Source organism: Pipistrellus kuhlii, unplaced genomic scaffold, assembly GCF_014108245.1.
Source record: "Pipistrellus kuhlii isolate mPipKuh1 unplaced genomic scaffold, mPipKuh1.p scaffold_m20_p_9, whole genome shotgun sequence".
Taxonomy (NCBI): Eukaryota; Metazoa; Chordata; class Mammalia; order Chiroptera; family Vespertilionidae; genus Pipistrellus; species Pipistrellus kuhlii.
In genome coordinates, this window is record NW_023425595.1 from 13,665,971 (window position 1) to 13,685,040 (window position 19,070).

The following is a 19,070-nucleotide window of genomic DNA, read 5'->3' on the forward strand; positions in this document are numbered from 1 at the left end:
GAGTAGATCACATTGTCAAAATACCTTTAAATGTACTTTTTGGTTTTCAAATGAATTACATGTTAAGTCAATTGGACATACTATTGTATGAAGGAATGCATTCGGTATAAATTATGCACTATAAAACTTTTCTTCTGAATATAATTGTCTTAAATTTCTATCTGGACTAGAATGGTTTCCAGGAGGAAAATCTTAAGAAGCCAAACTAAAGAACTAGATTGGGATTTGTTGGCTCCATGTGCAGAGTTCAAGGGGATGATTTTTCAATAGTGATAGTTTCAGATTCTGTTATATCTAGATATTAGTCGCTTTACTGCTAATGTGTATTTAAATCTGGACTGTGGAATATCCAAAATGTTGTGTTCAGATTCCATTGTATATAATTATTTCACCCCTAACTCACAAATCTTTTCCTGTTTAAAGCCAGAAAAACATATAGGCCATAAAATCAGTCCTACTGCCCAGAGAAGACTGGACATATTTACAAGCAAGTGCTGAGTCAATGGGGGTTAGAAAGGGTAACTATTTTAAACCTAAAGAGATAATAGGAATCAACACTGAGGAGGGGGTGTTGCAAATTAAGAAAACTTATTACAGAGTCTTTGAAGATGAAACATTCAAAATAATTTTCAAGTGGCAAGAAAATGACAAAAGGAAATCATGATTCAAATAGCATATCAATCATTTTTGTTAAGTAAAAATTATATTTTACCTCATTTCCTAATTAAATTTTTGAGGACACAGTTCGACTTTATTTCAGCAATAACAGTTTATTATATTATTATCCAATATTTTTTGAAGGTTATTTTACTTATGCAAAATCTTGGAAATATATTATCCACTTATGGAAACTATTAGCATTATCATACTATTCCATATATGAAATGGTGACTCAGAAGATTTGGTTAGGCATTGATTACAATTTAAAATTTTTTCATTTTTGATAGTACACAACAACCAAAAAGAAAATTAGAAAGTGCTGCATAAATTTATTTCATTAGAACATTTTTTACTCATTTGATTTTAGTTTGAGAATAAAAAATGATTTGTACCTCACAAATACATATGTAACATGTAACATCTAAGTGTATTAAAATTATTATAAGGTATAAAATACTTTCTTTTCATTATTAATTTTATTTTTACCCTAAAGTCTCAATTTATTGAAAAAATCAGGTGACTGAATTCATTACTAATAGTTGGTCTGCACCAACATTTTTCCCCCTAAGAGCATTGGGAAGGCTAGGAAAGAAAATTAAAATAAATCACTATCTAGTTTGAGTGTGTTTTCATGCCTATCCCTGACAAGTTTTGAACTTCAATACAGAAAAAATGGAATATATACATCTTAGCCATTTTAAAATATGCTAGTTTTATGATAAAACACTATCACTATGTGGTAGTTTTTCTGTATCTGCATGTGATCTATATATTTAAACAAACAAAAATATGTGTATTAAGCAGTTCTCCTTAAAAACTGCAGTTACATATTCTAATAAATTTCTGTAATTATTTATGTTAAGAATACAGTACCAGTGCATTTGGTTTTGCTTAACATTTTAACAATTTGTAAAAATATTAATAAACTGATATTGTGTTAGCTTTTTTCTCTGCCCACTGAATATGACATAATTGACCCATTTATTTATGGCTCAACAAGGGCAATCCATTTCATGCTATATCACTGACCCTTAACAAAGATCTTGTAAATGAGTAGGCTATTACAATATGCACAAGTGACCTTTAATTGCATCAAGAAGCTTTTTGTTAGGAGGTTTTCAATGCTACACCATAGCTACAGTATAAGTTGGTAAAATATTTCTGAGATAATTGAACAGAAATAGCAACAGCACCCCCATCCATAAAAATATGTACATAAGTAAGGCATTTAACTAAGTCTACACTGTAATAATACCTTTTAGATAACAATTGATCAGAAAAATAAACTTCTTCCAATTATATAAGAAATATTTATAACATGTACATAACTTTCATTAAGTTCTTGGTAATCAAATACAACTTTGTTTTTCATAATAGCCTTTGGAAATAAAAAGTTATTTGAGCCCTAGCTGGTTTGGCTCAGTGGAGAGAGTACGGACACTTCAGTTGCAGGCTCCTACTTAGTCCTAGTCAGGGCTCAGGCAGGAGGTAACCAATTGATGTGCTTCTCTCACATCGATGTTTCTCTCTGTCTTTCCCTCTCTCTTCCACTTTCTCTAAAATTAATGGAAAAATATCCTCACGTAAGAATTAAAAACATAGTTATTAGAAACTTGAAACAAGCTTTATTATAACAGAAAATTTTAATTTTAGTAGAAGACACTTCTTCTCTTTTTTACTAAATAACTATATAATTAGAACTTTACTTTAAAATGTTTGGTGAAGAATCAAGTACCTAACAAAACATACTCAAGTACCTATATGCATTTCAAGTGTTACCTATATTAAGTAATATTTAAAACAAAATTTTAATCAAGTATAGGGATAGATATTTCAACTAGTTAACTCAGAAATTTATGAATGAGTGAAATATATTTTGACAATCTTACAAAAAACTGAAACCAAATATTCAATTTCATTAAACCATTCATATTGGGTATCTTAGTTCTGGAAGGCTCACGTCACAATGATTTGGTTAGATTCTCTATAATAACGGTCGGTTGACTTGACAGCATCTGACATAACAGTTCAGTGAACTTCACTGTACAGACACACAGAACCTGAACTGGCTACTCTATGAAATGTCTACAATGGCAGGGAGTTTTGACAGTGATAACTGTGACAAAATTAGAATTTCCACTTAGATAAGAAAACTTCTTTACTGGCTTTGTGAATAAAGGCATTTCCATTATACCCCAGTTTCTCTTAGTTATTATGATCCCCAAATCCTACATTATAAAAAATAATAGTTTACCAGTATATTTAACATCATATTTTCTTAATGAATAACAAAATTTATTCTTATTATTAAATTATAGGAAAGATTTTTAGCAATATTAATGAATAAAAGAGGACAACATTTTTGCAATCATTAGATTTACTGCTTAATTTTGCTTGTAGATAATATTCAAAGAACTTCCAATAAATAAAACACATTTGTAACAGAAAATAGGTTTTACTATGAATGGATCAAATCTTTATTAGAACTAGTTATAATAAAAGGGAAAGCAAAATTAGAAATTTAAAAAATTGAATTTGGTAAACTCATTGTCTTTTAAGTTGTATATACCTTAATTATCTCACAAAATAATGTCTGATGCTCTAAAGAAGATACTTTTAAAACAACATAAAAAATACAAGAAATAAAATATAAACACTGGCAATGAGTAAATTACTATTTGCAAAAGTACCTGAATGTAGAACTTATGTGAATAAAATAATAATATAATGATAATATGCAATTTAATAATATTAATTAAATTTGGTATACTTTTGAACCACATCAAAGTAGTTGACTGGAACAAGGGAACTATGTGTGTTTGAACAGAATACTTTCCCTGACTTATGCAGCAAAAATCCAGAAGTCTTACAGAAGTGGATAGTATTTCTGGGTATATTATATTTTCTGAAAATTAATTTTTTAAATTAAAAAATAGCTATCAAATACCAAAGTAAAAAAAAAAAAAAGGAAAAAGCAATTCTGCCACCCTAACATATTCATATCTATATATGTAACAAAATGTTATATATGGAAGAAACTATAAGTAAGCCAATATGAATTTTATAATGTATTTTTTTTAAATATATTTTTATTGGTTTTTCACAGAGAGGAAGAGAGAGGGATAGAGAGTTGGAAACATCGATGAGAGAGAATCATCGATCAGCTGCCTCTTGCCACACCCCTTATTGGGGATGTGCCCCCGCAACCAAGGTACATGCCCTTCACTGGAATCGAACCCGGGACCTTTCAGTCCGCAGGCCGACGCTCTATCCACTGAGCCAAACCGGTCCTGGCTATAATGTATTTTATTAAAATAGAGTATAGATGCTTATTAGGATACATTTTATTTATTTTTTCCTTTTTTGTTTATTTGTTTGAATGCATCATGGCAGAGGCCTTCTGGCTTTTGTACTGAAACTGAGATGGTAGTACACTTGGGGTATAGTGAGTAGCTAGTGGTTAAAGAGCACTTTGGAATAAGACAGACTTGAATTTAAGTGGCATGTCTGTCAGTGATAAACTTTGTGACTTTGGATTAGTTAAGTTGCTTGATCTCTCTGAACCTTAAATTCATAAAATGCAGATAATAATGTTATGTGGTAGTTATGAAATCTATGAGGTAATGGCTATAAAGCACTTGTACTAGTCCCAGACCCCTGTCAAACACTCAATAAGTGTTTTATTTTAAAATAATAATAATTAACAGAGCTCCTGAACATGTTAACTTTCATAGAGTCAGATATGTAGATTTGATCCAGGCTCTAAACTCAGCTCTATGACTTTGGGAGGGTTATAGAATTCCTTATATTTCTTACATTAAAATGTGTGCAGTAATTTCAAAGTGAATGGGGGGAAGTGGGAAGAACTAAACTAATTAACTTACATGCATATATGTATTGCCTATGGACAGACAGCAGTGCGGGGAAGGTCTGAAGAGGTGACTGGAATGGGCTGAAAAGAGTCAATAGGGAGGGGAAGGGAGACATCTATAATACTTTCAACAATAAAGATGAATTTTAAATGTGTTTAGTAACGCCTATGGCAATGGTTTCTATGAGCCTCAAATATGAATGAAATGTGGTCATGTATATGAAAACACCCAACACAATCAAATGAGATACCCAAGGTGTGTTTTTAAATACTCTGAGGGTAGACATGAATTACTTTAAAAATAGTTCTTTATCAACAAATATTTATGGAACACCTACTATATGTGCTTATTAGGATTCAGCTGTGAATAAGACAGACTATGTCTCTACTTTTGTGAAGGTTACAACAGGTGAGGTTGAGTGAGGTTGGGAAAAATAAACAAATTAACTGTTAAACAACTATATAATATGTAAGTGCTATACTGAGAATAAAAATACAGTAAGTACATGACAGCAGGTAACTGAGTGAATAATTCAGATGGGTTAGTAGGAGACGACATCTCTAAGAAAGAGATTGAGATATTTAATCTGCAATCCAACGAGAAGAAGAAGTCATGAAGGGATGGGAGGGATTAATATTCTGGACATTAGCTGTGCAAAGATATGGAGGAAGAAGTGAGGATATTTTGGTACAAAACACCTGTAAAGCTACCTATATCACATATCACAAATATGGATACCATATTTATTAAGCTCGATACTGTATTTGTTACTCTTCTAGGCATCCTGCAAAATATATTAGTAAAATACACACTTACCTTCTAGCTGATGAAATGAGACAACTAAAATTTATTATCATTATTTGTTTTCTCTTTTTCTTACTTCCTTCAACAGAAAAATAACTCACTGTAGGAGGGAATGATTCAAGGAATATAATGGAAGCTGGGCAAATTCTACTACAGTAGTTCTACAAAGGCTTGAAGAAAATTCTTGAACTACTGCAATGTAATTTTCCTGGAGCCACACCACACAGCATTTAGAAATGTCTGCATCTGCGGCATTTTAAAAAGAGAGATCTTTTTCTCTTTGCATTCATTAGTTGGTAATGAATCTATTATCATCCTGATCTCAAAGGTGAGATTACTGTACTACACCTACCCAAGGATCCTTGTGAGAGAGAGACTCATGGACTGAAAACTGTTTTTGAAAGATTCTAAATATTTGACTTGTGCTTTTTGCAAACACCTTGCTATTCAAATATATGCTTTCCTTAAATGTCAAAAATAAAACAGTATTCACATGATATAACAAATTATAAGTTTAATGCCTTTGATGTTGGTGACCATACAGAAACTTGGAGAGATACAATAGCCAAACATAAATTTACTTTTTCTTGCTAAATGAAGCAATGACGCTCTGCCAGCCAAATTCACAGAAAGCATGTGAAATGAACACAAAAGCAAATAGGCCTGATGCTGCCCAAGGGAAAGTCAGCAAGATGGCAGCTTCAATCACTCGGAATAACACTAACGCCGCCTTGGGCTCTCCTCAGAATGGAAACATGTCACCATTACCGCTATGTTCCAGCAAATCAGAACGCAGAGAAAAGAACATTTATGCAATCACATCCTGGAAGAGCACTTTACTCAACATGTAAGTGGAAAATAATTATAAAGAAATTGCAGAAAAATTGTCCGTGAACATAAATGACTCAGGAAGAATTTTTTTCTTCTGTTTCTTTCAAGGTGCTTTATAGACTTTCAAAACGCTGACCTCTTAAAAACAATTTCCTTTTAAATTTTCCTTTAGGAATTATTAATGTAAGGACACATTTGTATGAAGTGGTAAGTGGAAAGTTCAGGATTCAGGCTGCTAGTAAGAAATACTCCGTTCCCCTGATACAGTGCTATTACTTTGGAAGTTTGATTAAAGGGAGTAAGCTTTCACAACATTTATATAGGAAGTTAAAAAAAAAAAAAAAGCATATATTTGGGGAATTTACCTAATCAGGATACTTTTAGCATGTGTCTAGTCATGTAGCCATCTTTGGTCAGTCATCACAAAATCACAGGCAAATTGGCATGACTCAACTCTAACTTTAATACCACATGATTGTGTTGTGTAAGCTTGTTTTGTGTGAGAGCCGCTGTGGTTTTAGCAGAGAGATTAACAACCGGACCTAAGCTGGCCTCCAAACCTTGCCCTGCTGATGCCTCAAGCTCTTTGAAGTCTGACCATCATACCTGGCAAAACAACAGTGGGAACTAGGATGGTGTCAGATCTAATCAAATTGTTCGCTGCAGCATAGCTAACTATGGGGTTCACTAATTGGCCCAATTGCGGATTATACCTTTTGCTACAGATTCAAGACAATAATTTAAATGATGTGGTTTTTTTTTCCTCCCTTACCTCTTCTAATTAAGATTCCAAAGTGGGAAGAAATAGGATTAGACAAGTCTCAAAACTGGGTTCCCCTTAAGGTGGTATGCAATTATGATAGGCTCGCTACGACATGTGAAATATATCAAGCATTGTATTAAACCAACTTCTGGAGATTCTGTGAAATCTATGTGACATTACTGTATGTCTATATCACTTGGGAATTTAAGTGTAAATATGGTAATGGTAATATAATGAATATGCTAAATGTAAACACCTAGGGAATGGCATTTCCACTGTTAAAGAATATTAATTTGGATCTATTTTTGACAAATGATTTCATCCAGATATATCTATGTTGTACTTTGATTTTCTCTTGTGAACTGTAGTATACCTGGGAATTGAAATACCAACCAATATTTGTGGGCGGCATCATTATCAGAAAAGGTATTTTGGGTTATGTAGTCCATAATGCTGCAACTTAATAATGCTCCTGAGCCAGACATTTGCATATCCATTATTATACTGTAGTGACATAACTGTGAATTGACAAATAAGTTCACTATCCTTCCCCTCTATCTCTAGATATTATAAACATATAGTCACCTTTCTACTTCCCATTTAAAAGTTGGAAAGACTGAGACAAAATATTGGGAGGTAAGGAAACTGAGGACCAAAGATATCATGCAACACTCTATTGTCCAACATTGTCACAGTGACTGACACCCTTGTAGCTTACAAGAGTTTATGATTTACCAGTATGTAATAATTTTAAATAATTCTACTGAATCATATCAAGTACACTGTAGTATGATTGTAAAGTTAATTTATTACTGATGCATATACTACTCTGGTTTTAATACTAAAGAGTGAATCTACTAGGTAAGTGCATAAAAAATAGTGATACTTAATAAATACTGGTTAATCTATTATTCTGTGAGTAAAAGCTTTTTGTGATTAAAGAGGTACTGAGGTTCTATATTCTGAATTTTGAGTATAGTATAATAAGAAAACCTTAAATAAATTTGATTTACTGAATTATCAATACTCATTTAGTTTATAAGACCCACATAGATACAACATTTCTGATAACTACTATTTTTGGACCAATTTAAGCTTACATAAGTATTATTTATCCTTATATTGAAATTTTGCAGAGAACAGTATATATCTTTTGTATATTTCAGCTTAACTTAGTAATCATACTTTCTCACTTGAACTTAAAAACACTGAATCTTAGATCTGGAAAACTGTCACACTATCCAAACCTTGATAGAGGTTGTAACCAATGTAGTAATACATTATTATCACTATATTAGAAAATCAATTACTAGAATATATTAAGATATAATATAACATCAAAATGCAACATCAAAATAGTAAAACATTACTAAATCCAAGTAAAATGCTGCTCCTATCATGTCATCAAATTAATGCCAACAGCATTTCAAATTTTATGAAATTTTACTTGTTTATTATAATATCATAATGAATTATCAATATAAAGAAAAAACTGGTTAATGATAACCCCAAACTTAGAGAAACAAAAATTACACAAATTGAAAAATACAAGCATAAGTAGTTATTTCAGCTTGGAAGCTATGTACCCAAGTTATGCATCTCACAGAACTTTACAGAGAATGAGGAGGCAGTGCTTATAGCTCACTTGACCAGTGGAGTTTACATAAAACCCATTTTATACCTACTAAGTATACCAAAATTAAGATCAGAATCATATACTTAGTACTAGTAGGTATAAAATATTTGCTGAAATACATGTAATATAAATTATATAGTTTTAAAAATCTTTCAAATAATACAGCTTTAGGTATTATATAAACTCCACTGGCCAAGTGAGCTGTAAACACTGCCTCCTCATTCTCTGTAAAGTTCTGTAAGATGCATAACTTGGGCGCACAGCTTCCAAGCTGAGATAACTACTTACACTTGTATTTTTTCAATTTGTATAATTTTTGTTTCTCTAATTTTGGGACAGTTATAAAATGGAAAAAAAATACAACTTCTGTATATTTAGTATTATAACTTGGTTATAATTATCTTTATAAAATATTTAATCACTATATAGAAAATGTAAATAAGTCAGTACAGTACCTGTTGCACAATAAAGGCATAATAAATGGTTGCCATGATTGAATGGAGGTTATGTGGTAAGACAAAGGATTAAGTAGTGTACTGTGGATAATTAAATATGCTAGACAGTTACCATGTACAGTTTACAAGAATTATCAATTTTTGGAAAATTGGAAACTGCTTCTTTTAACTTCTTTTATTGAGCCAATATTCAACTTTCTCTTTTGCTTATCAAGAATGTATGCCAGGATTTCAATGTTCTTACTAGATAGGATTCTGCTATGATTTTTTTTTTTTAGAGGGGTTAATGTATAGGGATTCATAGCTGATGAATGTTAGGTACTGGTAAGAATTTACTATGATCAGATAAATGCTTTCACATTCCAAGAAGGAAGAAACATTCTGTTGCTAACTCCAAATCATTCAAAGAAAGTGCAGACTACAAGTTAAAGTTGCTCCACTTGTTAAAGACCCGTAATGGCATTAGTAAAAAAAAAAAATTTTTTTAATATATAAAAGAGCAATGATGTAATAAAAAAAAAAAGTACCCTAAAAATACAGATAAGAGTGTTTGTCTGTTCCTTTGCACCCTTATTTCTGGCCATGCTGTCTTTTTAGGTCTTGTGATTATCAGTAAATTCCAACATGTAACAAATTTACCTGTATGGAATAAAAAACATGTCTGTTTAACCTGCTAAGCTACCTTTCCCTTCTAAGAGTAAGATGCATATTCAATGCCTGGTAATATTATTACTTCAGATTTTATAGACTAGTAAAGTGTACATTTTATTTTTTAAAATATCAGGGCAATTTCTTAAAAAAAACTTTTATTTGTTGTACATATTAAAACATTGCCACTTGGTAGGTATTTTTCCCCCAATAAAAAAAAGTCCTCTTGTTTCAACAGTGTCTAGAATAGGGGTGTCGAACTCAATCAGAGAAGAGGCCAAAATCTAAAATCCTGCCTAAATCGCGGGCCGAATGGTTTACTGAACAGTCATAAACTGTCATTGTGATGGAAACGCAGCGGAGTGCAGTGATGACAGCGCGGTGCGGGCCACATTGCAAGGCCTGGCGGGACGGATTTGGCCCGCGGACCTTGTGTTTGACACATGTGGTCTAGAATATACCACCAGGAATTGAGATCTAATTGGGTATGCATTTTATAGTGTACAATGCTATATTTAAGCATTTAATTTTACACCAATCACATGGTTTTATACAATTATAACATAACTATTTGTACTTTTATTAGGTTTAATTCTTTATATTTTTCTAACCACTAAATTGAATTTCATATATTTATGTACATAAACTTATGTAGAACAAGTTTACGTACATAAATCTATATGTACATTTATATATATACTTATTAATATATAAACTTACACACACAAACACTTATTAGGTTATAAGCAAAAAATATGAAGGATTTGATTGACTATATTAAATATTAATTTAAAAAAACCAACATAGTTTTGTTTTCATATATTGCTTCTAAACTAGAGTCACCAATTATAACGGTTCTTTTAGTTTTATACTAGTAAGAAGAGAAAAAAGGAAATGGAACAGAAAGAAACCCATGTGGTTAATAAATGACCTTTCATTAGCTTCAATGGTAAAATGTAGACACTATTAGAACCTAAAGTTATTTACAGGTAAGGTCTCACTTGACATTATATAAGTACTTTATGTCTACCCTCTACCCCCCAAAATATTATTGTGTGTGTGTGTGAAAGAGAGAGAGGGGGAGAGAGAGAGAGAATGAATAAACATGACTCAACTACTGGGCTACTTTTTCTCTAGGCATAATATTTTTATCATCAAGGAATCTTCTTGCTTAATTTTTATGGTATGATAAAAATTTTATAGGCATGATAACTCAGACCTGGTTGTCAGAATACTCATCTGAAGAGAAAGGTGTCACATGGGAAAAACACACACACACGTCTTTCATTAAAAATATAAATTCATCTAAAAGAAAATAAGGCATGCTCTCTTTGTGACATCAACAACTACAACTGCACATCTATATTTATAACTATATATATTATGACAAATTTCTCCATATTCTGTCAGAACAACTAAAACAATGCTTGAACAATTAGTGTTGGATTCCCTTTCAATGGTATTTTTGGAGAAATAAAGCAAATTAGCTCAAGAATCAGCATTTCTGCACTCCAGTTCTTTTGGCTTTAAGTGGCTTTTGAAGGAGCATCCCCAGATGAGAAACTTCTAACACTCCTGCAGAGATGACCTGCTTGAAGAACGGGCTGCCTGATTAACTATTAACTGCTCTCAATAGGATTAGATAATTAAGGACATTGATGACCATTAATTAGGAGGAGGGCACATTAATTTGTCACTGGATAGGGCCCTTACAATGATTTATAGGTTAGTGCTTCTTGCAAATGTGAGGGGAAAGAGAAAAAGAGAGAGAACCATTAAGTTACCTTATCAAGTGGCCAGCTAAAGAGGGCAGAGGGTCAAAAAAGGGCCAAAGTGGTCACTTCAGGGTGAAGTCCCAAACACCAAAGCAGTGCCAAGCCACATTGACCATCATTTGGTGATGAAGTTAAAAATATGCTAATTTATTGGTGGCAATTCTCTCTTTTTATGGTTTCAAGCAGTTAAGACAAGTGGCCTGCTTAAGAGCTTTTCATTTGAAAAGAGATTAAACAAAATGGTTTGTCAAGGCTGCTTGGCTGTTTTATGTCTTTGTTAAAAAAAAATGGCACCGACTATACTGATAACTATCACATCACCCAAAAGCCATCTCTCTCTGAGCATTTATTTCGTTAATAAATACATCAACCCTAATTGCTTAATAGTGCTATGTTCATTTGCTCTTTAGCAAGATTAAGTTGAAATAAATCGTTTGTACTACCACTTTCTGTCACTATTACTTGCAGAGAGGTCACACAAAAAGTTTCAGTTTTGTTGAAAATTTACTTAAAGGTAGTGGTGCAAATTAGAGTGAGTACTTTGTTTTATTCAACACGGAAAAGCAGAAAGGTGACTCTGCTACTAATAAAAACCAGCTTTTAGAAGGTAGATAGGATTCTCTTTTTCTAGCCAGGTATAATTGTGGGTAGACTCACATTCCACATACAAATAAGCACAGCTCATTAACACTTAATTAAATATCCCTTTGAAAGCCTTGAAAATATGCATGTAAATTTGGAGCTTACTTTAAATGGATATTTAAAACAAAATAATTTTTGCTATACTCTAATAATATGTCATTAAAATAAAAAAATAAATAAAATAGTCTAAAATTATTTTATTTCATCAAAAGAATTTAAAAATATTTAGCATAGGAAAAAATATTTAGCATGAACCATCTAAGAATTTCATTAAAATAATATATATACCTTAATATATATTGAAATAATATATATACCTTACCTCAAAACTGTAAACTGAAATATAAAAATTCTCTTACCTCAATGACGAATAGCTTTCTTTTCAATTTAAAAGCTAAGTCTTTGACATCTGACACATCACACATCAAGTTATTAAGCCGAGGAATCTGACGTATGTGAATCAAACCTTGTGGAAAGGAAGAAAGGAAAAAAATTAAAATGCAGTCATTGGATGCATAAATGAGAGTGTTACAGCAGAATCCTGTAAATTTACACACAAGCATCTTCCCTTTTAAAACTGGAGCTTACTACCAGGAGCAATGAAGCAAATGGTGTGATTATATTCAAGTAATCAAGCAGAATAAGATAAACAGAAATCCTTGTGTGAGGAAAACTAATTGCACTTTGGTACAGAAGTACAGATGCAAAGAGGGATCTTACTACTTGTCAAAACTACAGCCGGTTTGTGTGTGATTTTCTCTTGTATTTACAGTAAGCAAATATGGCTATCACTTTGCATGCAACCCACGGCACCAATGGGTGATCTTTATTTTATTAAATGCACCACTAAGCAGCCAGTAAAACAAGGCTTATGGATTACCCATAGCCAGGTAAACACTCATGAAATGTATTCTATTTTGTACCTTATTAATGACTGGAACAAACCATTGAAGAAAACAACATTTTAGAGCACAGTCTAGGATCAAACATTAACCCCTAAGCCATCCTAAGACACTCATTTCTGGGGCATGCTAGACCTTCCTGGAGCTGCTATGAGCTTTGTAACAGTGCTAGGTAAACAGTGAGCTTTGGCCTCTTGTCAGTAGAAACACTTGCTAATTTTTTCTGACAAGGACACTGGATGGCTTCTATGCAGCTTAATACAGTTCCTGACTAAACTAGGGTTCATTTGCCACAGATGAAGTTGTGGAAGATTCTTCAGTGTGTCTCTGCCTGAATCAGCCCATATTTAGAAATCACTATCCTAAAGACATTGATTTCTAAACATGGGGCAAGAAGGCAAGTCCAGATTTGAATGAAGTATATCAATCTTATTTATAGAACTGCTTCTCTAGTATAGAGTTTTGTGTGTGTCTGAATGCTTAGTAATGTATGTATTAGTTGTAGCTTAAAATGATAAATCTCTAGGTGCTTAACTTTAGAAATGTCCCTTTCAAATATAATTCACTAAAGTATGCAATTTATTTATTGTTACTTTAAAAGATATTAAAAATGCAGTTTAGATAAAATTAAAAGTACCTCATGCAGAGCTATTTAGTGAAATATATTAGAAATAGGCAACCATACTTTGATTTGCACATTTTTCATTTTAAACTTGCATGTGCTTGTTTAGTTAACTATTAAATCAGGAAGCCTTACAGAATGAAGGAATGATTCCTCAGGCCCTTTCTTATAAATAGAAACTTCACTGGTCATCAGGATTACCCATTATTTTGTGAGGAATCATTTATCAGTTCAGAAATTTCAGCACAAAAAGTCATAGTCTTTCAACCCCTGAAATATTTTAAGCAAATTAATTAGAATATAAAATATAATTTTACTAAGCTTACTCTTCAATTTGGATTGTTTTAAGAATATAAATATAATAAGTTAAAGAAATAGTATGTCAATTATACAGTAAGTAATAACTGGGGATATGATGTACCGCATGGTCACTATGGTTGACAATACTGTATTATATATTTGAAAGTTGCTAAGAGAGATTTTAAAAGTTCTCATCACAAGAAAAAAAAAATTGGAACTATGTGTGGTGATGAATGTTAACTAAACTTATTGTGGTAATTATTTCTCAATATATACATATATAAAATCATTATGTTGTATATCTAAAGCTAATAAAATGTTACATATCAATTATAGCTCAATAAAAAAGAGTTTAATCTTAATAGCTCTGGCTTTGCCATGCCTTAGCGCTTGGGTGTGACTCCTTTCAAACAGTTACCATTGTCTGTGGTCTTAATGTCCTTTGGTGACAAGCTGCCAAGGAAGATTGGCCAGGAGTAGAAAACATTTAACAGACGTATTACAAAATAGAATCCACGCCACTGGACAGTAGGTATTACAAATGGACAAGATGCTTCCAGGTACCTTAGAAGGAACCAGGACATGCTAGTCTCATCATGAGGGTGCTGCTTACCATGATAATCCTTATATAATGGGTTGGTTTCTCTGTTAGAACCAATAAAGGACTCCAGATGGATGACTGTATCTGACAAGTTTGTAATACGAGCAATAATTGCTTTATTCTGAAAAACAAGCAAACAAAACTTTCATGTTATGTTTAAAAATATGACCTGTATATAATACCATCAAGCCATCTCAATAACAAATTGTAGAGGAGACAGACTAATAACAAAAACTGGATGAAAATATGTCCTTAATTGAAAATTCCATGAATACATGTAAATATTCTATTTTAAATCAAAGAACTGAGGGGGAACATACTTTAGTATGGGTAGAAAATATAAATTATTTTTCTCTTATCTTAAGGGGCAAGGATACCTTTATGCTCATATACTATTATAGGAAAATGTGATGGACACCAGGATTTGAGAGCAGTAGACAATATAGTAAATGTATAAGTAAAGGCCCTACTGACATCTGTCAAATGGGACCAGGTCATCTCTCATATTAGAAACAGGGAAAGATCCAGCTAAAATGCTGCAGCATGGCTAGCTCTGGAATTTTCTGTTTTCTCTTTCCAGATGCTGCTATTTGGCTCTGGGATAGCAATAAAGGCAAAGAAAAGATGGTAGGCAACTAGCACTAGACTACCCTGTTTCCCCGAAAATAAGACAGCGTCTTATATTAATTTTTTCTCCCAAAGTTGTGCTAGGTCTTATTTTCAGGGGATGTCTTATCTTTCCATGCACTAAGTCTTATTTTTGGAGGATGTCTTATTTTCGGGGAAACATGGGTAGTAGCCTACCCTTCCTTTTCCAACTCACTTTGATATGAACCAAAAGTATTATTAAACAATATATCCTTAAAAAGTCACATTTTAAAGTAGCAAAAGTTCTAAAATACCCAGAATTTCATGGCTGTATAATAATTAAATATCTTATACATTTTCTTTAATACTTTTATTTGATAGAAGCCCTTATTTCTTTTAATCTGACAAGCTGATAGGTCAGAAAACTGTGTATACACTATAACATCCTAGAAAAACATGTTATGAAGAGCTCGATAAGTTAAAAAAGAAGTATTATTCATAAGACTTTATCATTTGGAAACTTCTACTTTACACACTGGTATTGCCCACCAGTTTAAAACTAATCTTTATAAAAAGGAGAAGAGCTGAAACCAATTTGGCTCAGCGGTAGAGCGTCGGTCTGCAGACTGAAAGGTCCCAGGTTCGATTCCGGTCAAGGGCATGTACATTGGTTGCGGGCACATCCCCGGTAGGGGGTGTGCAGGAGGCAGCCGGTCGATGTTTCTCTCATTGACATTTCTAGCTCTCTATCTCTCTCCCTTCTTCACTGTAAAAAGTCAATAATATATATATATATATGTGTATATATATATATATATATATATATATATATATATATATTTATTTTTTTTTTTTAAAAAGGAAAAGAAATGTAAAACAGTCAAGAACATTTATTAGTCAGAGGCCATGTCCCCTATTAGAGAAAAGTCCAAATATAGTCAAAGATGTTCACTTTCTGAAAATGTGATTGACTACTGAGTCTATTGGTATTCCTCTTCTTCTTTAGTCCTCTTATGAAAATGGTATAAGAAAGAAAAATAGAGGGCTGGTTGATGTTACCAGACTCAAAATAAAGTACATAATAGCCCCTGTCACTAAACATTATGTTGAAAGTAGAGGCCAAGTGCACAAATTTGTGCATCGGTGGGGTCCCTCTGGGTGGCCTGCAGGGATAGGGCCAAAACCTGCAGTCCAATGCTGCCTGCAGCTCCTACCTGCCACTCTGGTTCATACAAGCCCCACTGTGCCTGCTGAAGGCTAGTACCCTAACAGCCCCCAATTGGGAGAGGCTTGCACTGCCACAGCAGTGCTCACCAGCCATGAGCCCTGCCTCTGGCATCCTCCCAAAAGGAATGGCCTGCAGGATAAGGCTGAAACCAGCTCTCCAACATCCCCCAAGAGGTCCCAGGTTGCCAGAGGGTGCAGGCCAGGCTAAGAGACCCCACTGGTTCATGATCTGGCTCGGGAGGGACCATGAGAGGGCTCCAAGGCGTGTCTGGCCCATCTTACTCAGTCCTGATAGGCCGGACCACAGTGTCAAGCTAACCTACCGGTTGGAGCATCTGCCCCCTGATGGTCAGTGCATGTCATAGTGAGCAGTCCAGCAACCTTAGCATATCATTAGCATATTACACTTTGATTGGTTGTTTGGTTGTTCTGCTGTTTGGTCTATTTGCATATTACCCTTTTATTATATAGAATGACTGTCTAACTCACACCTAGGGTTGTACTGGAAACTCCCCCAGTACACATAGTAGAAATGTGTGCTATATAAAGGATATTTCAGCCTTTGAATTAGTGGCCTTAAAAGGAAGAAGTAAAAATAGTTATTCTTCATTGCCTTTAATACTTCCAATTATATGAGCACCAAGTATAGAAAAAACCAAAATTTGGAAATGCCCAGTTTTTCCTAAGACAATTTTTCACTCAATGGTGAGAAAATAATCAGATTGAGTCCTTACTTTCAGTTCTGTGTCATAGGGGATGGTCTTACCCCAGGAATTACAGGGACTTCAGAACATGCTCCTCTCAAATTTTCTTTAGCCAAAGGTCATTATATCAAACTCAACCAGGTTGGGTTCCAGCCAGTTATTCTTCACCCAAACAGAAATGTCTGCCAGACATTCCAACAGCTGGGATACAGTTCACAATGAGTCAACTTGAAAATGATTCATTGTGCTGAGTACTGAACAATGTTGGGGTGGGGGTGGGGTGTGGCTGGGTTGGTTGTGGAGGGTGAGAATGAGTGAGAGATGAAGAATAGCCATGTGGTTCTCCCGTTAAGAAGAATCTTAGATAACCACCAGCAGGCTCTTATTATTTCATTTTTTAGGATAAACTCCACTGGGACAAGTGTTCCTCTCATGGACCCTCTGATGAACCAGCACTTAAACAGGTGATTGACAAAATTTCTTAATAAAAAAGGTCAGATTTCCTTTTATTTATTAATAGAAGACTAAGCCTTTGCATCTAAATATCTGAATCTAAAATGATAAAAGCCAGTTTTTGTTAGAACTCAAATATTTAGGATTTCATTAATATAAAATCTAGGGCTTTCTCAATTATATAAATAATAGAAACTATGAGACTTAAAGATGGGATTAGTCTTCCATTCTAGTAGTATCCTGTGTATTTACATGTTCAACCTGACATTTGTTTATTTCAAAAAGGGTTTTCTTCCTTAATTTAACCTTAAAATGTATTAGTAACCCATTTAACACTCTGTAATATTTATCAACTTTATAGGTCTTTTTAAGGTAGTTTGTGGGACACACAAAAAAATTAATTTCCATTTTGCAAAGGAAAACTAAAGAATTCCAAATGTAAAATATGTGTATAGCCTAGATTTCAAATCTCAAAATTTCATAATATATATTTCATTTGTTATATATTTTATGTTCCATAAGCTTATATCATAGCCATTAACTTACAAACTAAATTCTATTTTTAAAGCTTTCATGAAATATTTGCACAAGAATAAGCTTTTAATCATACCATTAACAGAAAATAATTTATATTTAAGAATTACTTTACTTCTTTCTGCACAGTAGTTTATGTGATGCGGCAAACTAGATTAATTGTGAAATTTGTAAAGATATCTAAAAAATGTCTATAGAATCAAAACACTGGAAATTACATAACATCAAAGAGCCCAACTTTATTGTAATTAAAGATATATAATCTTCAATTATCTGTAAAAGCATGAAAGATATTTGGGTATGTAAATGTACATATTTTTTTAAAAAGTTAAAATTGTGTTACAGATTACTTCTGTACCTCCATGATTTCATAAAGAGTATAGTCTACTGATGTAATCATACCTTAAAACGACTGTTGATAAAAGTTCTTTCAAATTATAATATTAATACCAAATGGTCTTTTAGATAAAAGGTAGGTGAATTTACTTGAAAGAATTTAAAATTAATGATTGCAAAAAAGTCCTTTAAAATACTAATTACAGTACACTTTAGGAGGAATACTAGTACACTGTGGACAATAAATTGTCATAATATAACCCGCAATGCTCAGAAAACTTTAGCATACGGATCTGAGCAGAGGACTCAACACTAGCACTTTCACATTCTCATCCTAACAGATTCTAAGAGTTTTTATGTGATTAGCCAACACACATCCCTTGGCCTATAGTATATGTAGTTGAAAATGGAGAAACTAAGATATGTTCATCAATTACTCTGGCATACATTTGAATTTTCGGCTGAATGTAACTTTTTAAAATGTTGAACATGTTACTTTACAATTCCCAATAAGGAATATTTGAATAAGGACATTTGGGATTCACCAGTATGAGTAAATTAATGATTATACTGAATGCATGGCATAATGACATCACCCAGGCATGTACAATGACACTGCCATCCCTCTTCCTTGCCCATCTGGATGTAAAAGTCCAGGATGCCTCAAAAATCCTTCTTATATTAGACAAATCTCTCTTCGCTCCGAGGTGAAAGTTG

At 33.0% G+C, this 19,070-nt stretch overlaps 1 protein-coding gene across 1 annotated transcript in view; it reads right to left on the reverse strand.

Moving 5' to 3' along the window:
• ELP4 (elongator acetyltransferase complex subunit 4) overlaps nucleotides 1-19,070 on the reverse strand; it is a 158,310-nt gene that overhangs the window by 84,434 nt on the left and 54,806 nt on the right. The window contains exons 8-9 of the mRNA XM_036428580.2: nucleotides 14,524-14,632; nucleotides 12,446-12,552 (exon numbers count right to left, since the gene is read on the reverse strand). Of these exons, the coding sequence (XP_036284473.1) occupies nucleotides 12,446-12,552; nucleotides 14,524-14,632 (216 nt within the window). The remainder of the gene's footprint in view (nucleotides 1-12,445; nucleotides 12,553-14,523; nucleotides 14,633-19,070) is intronic.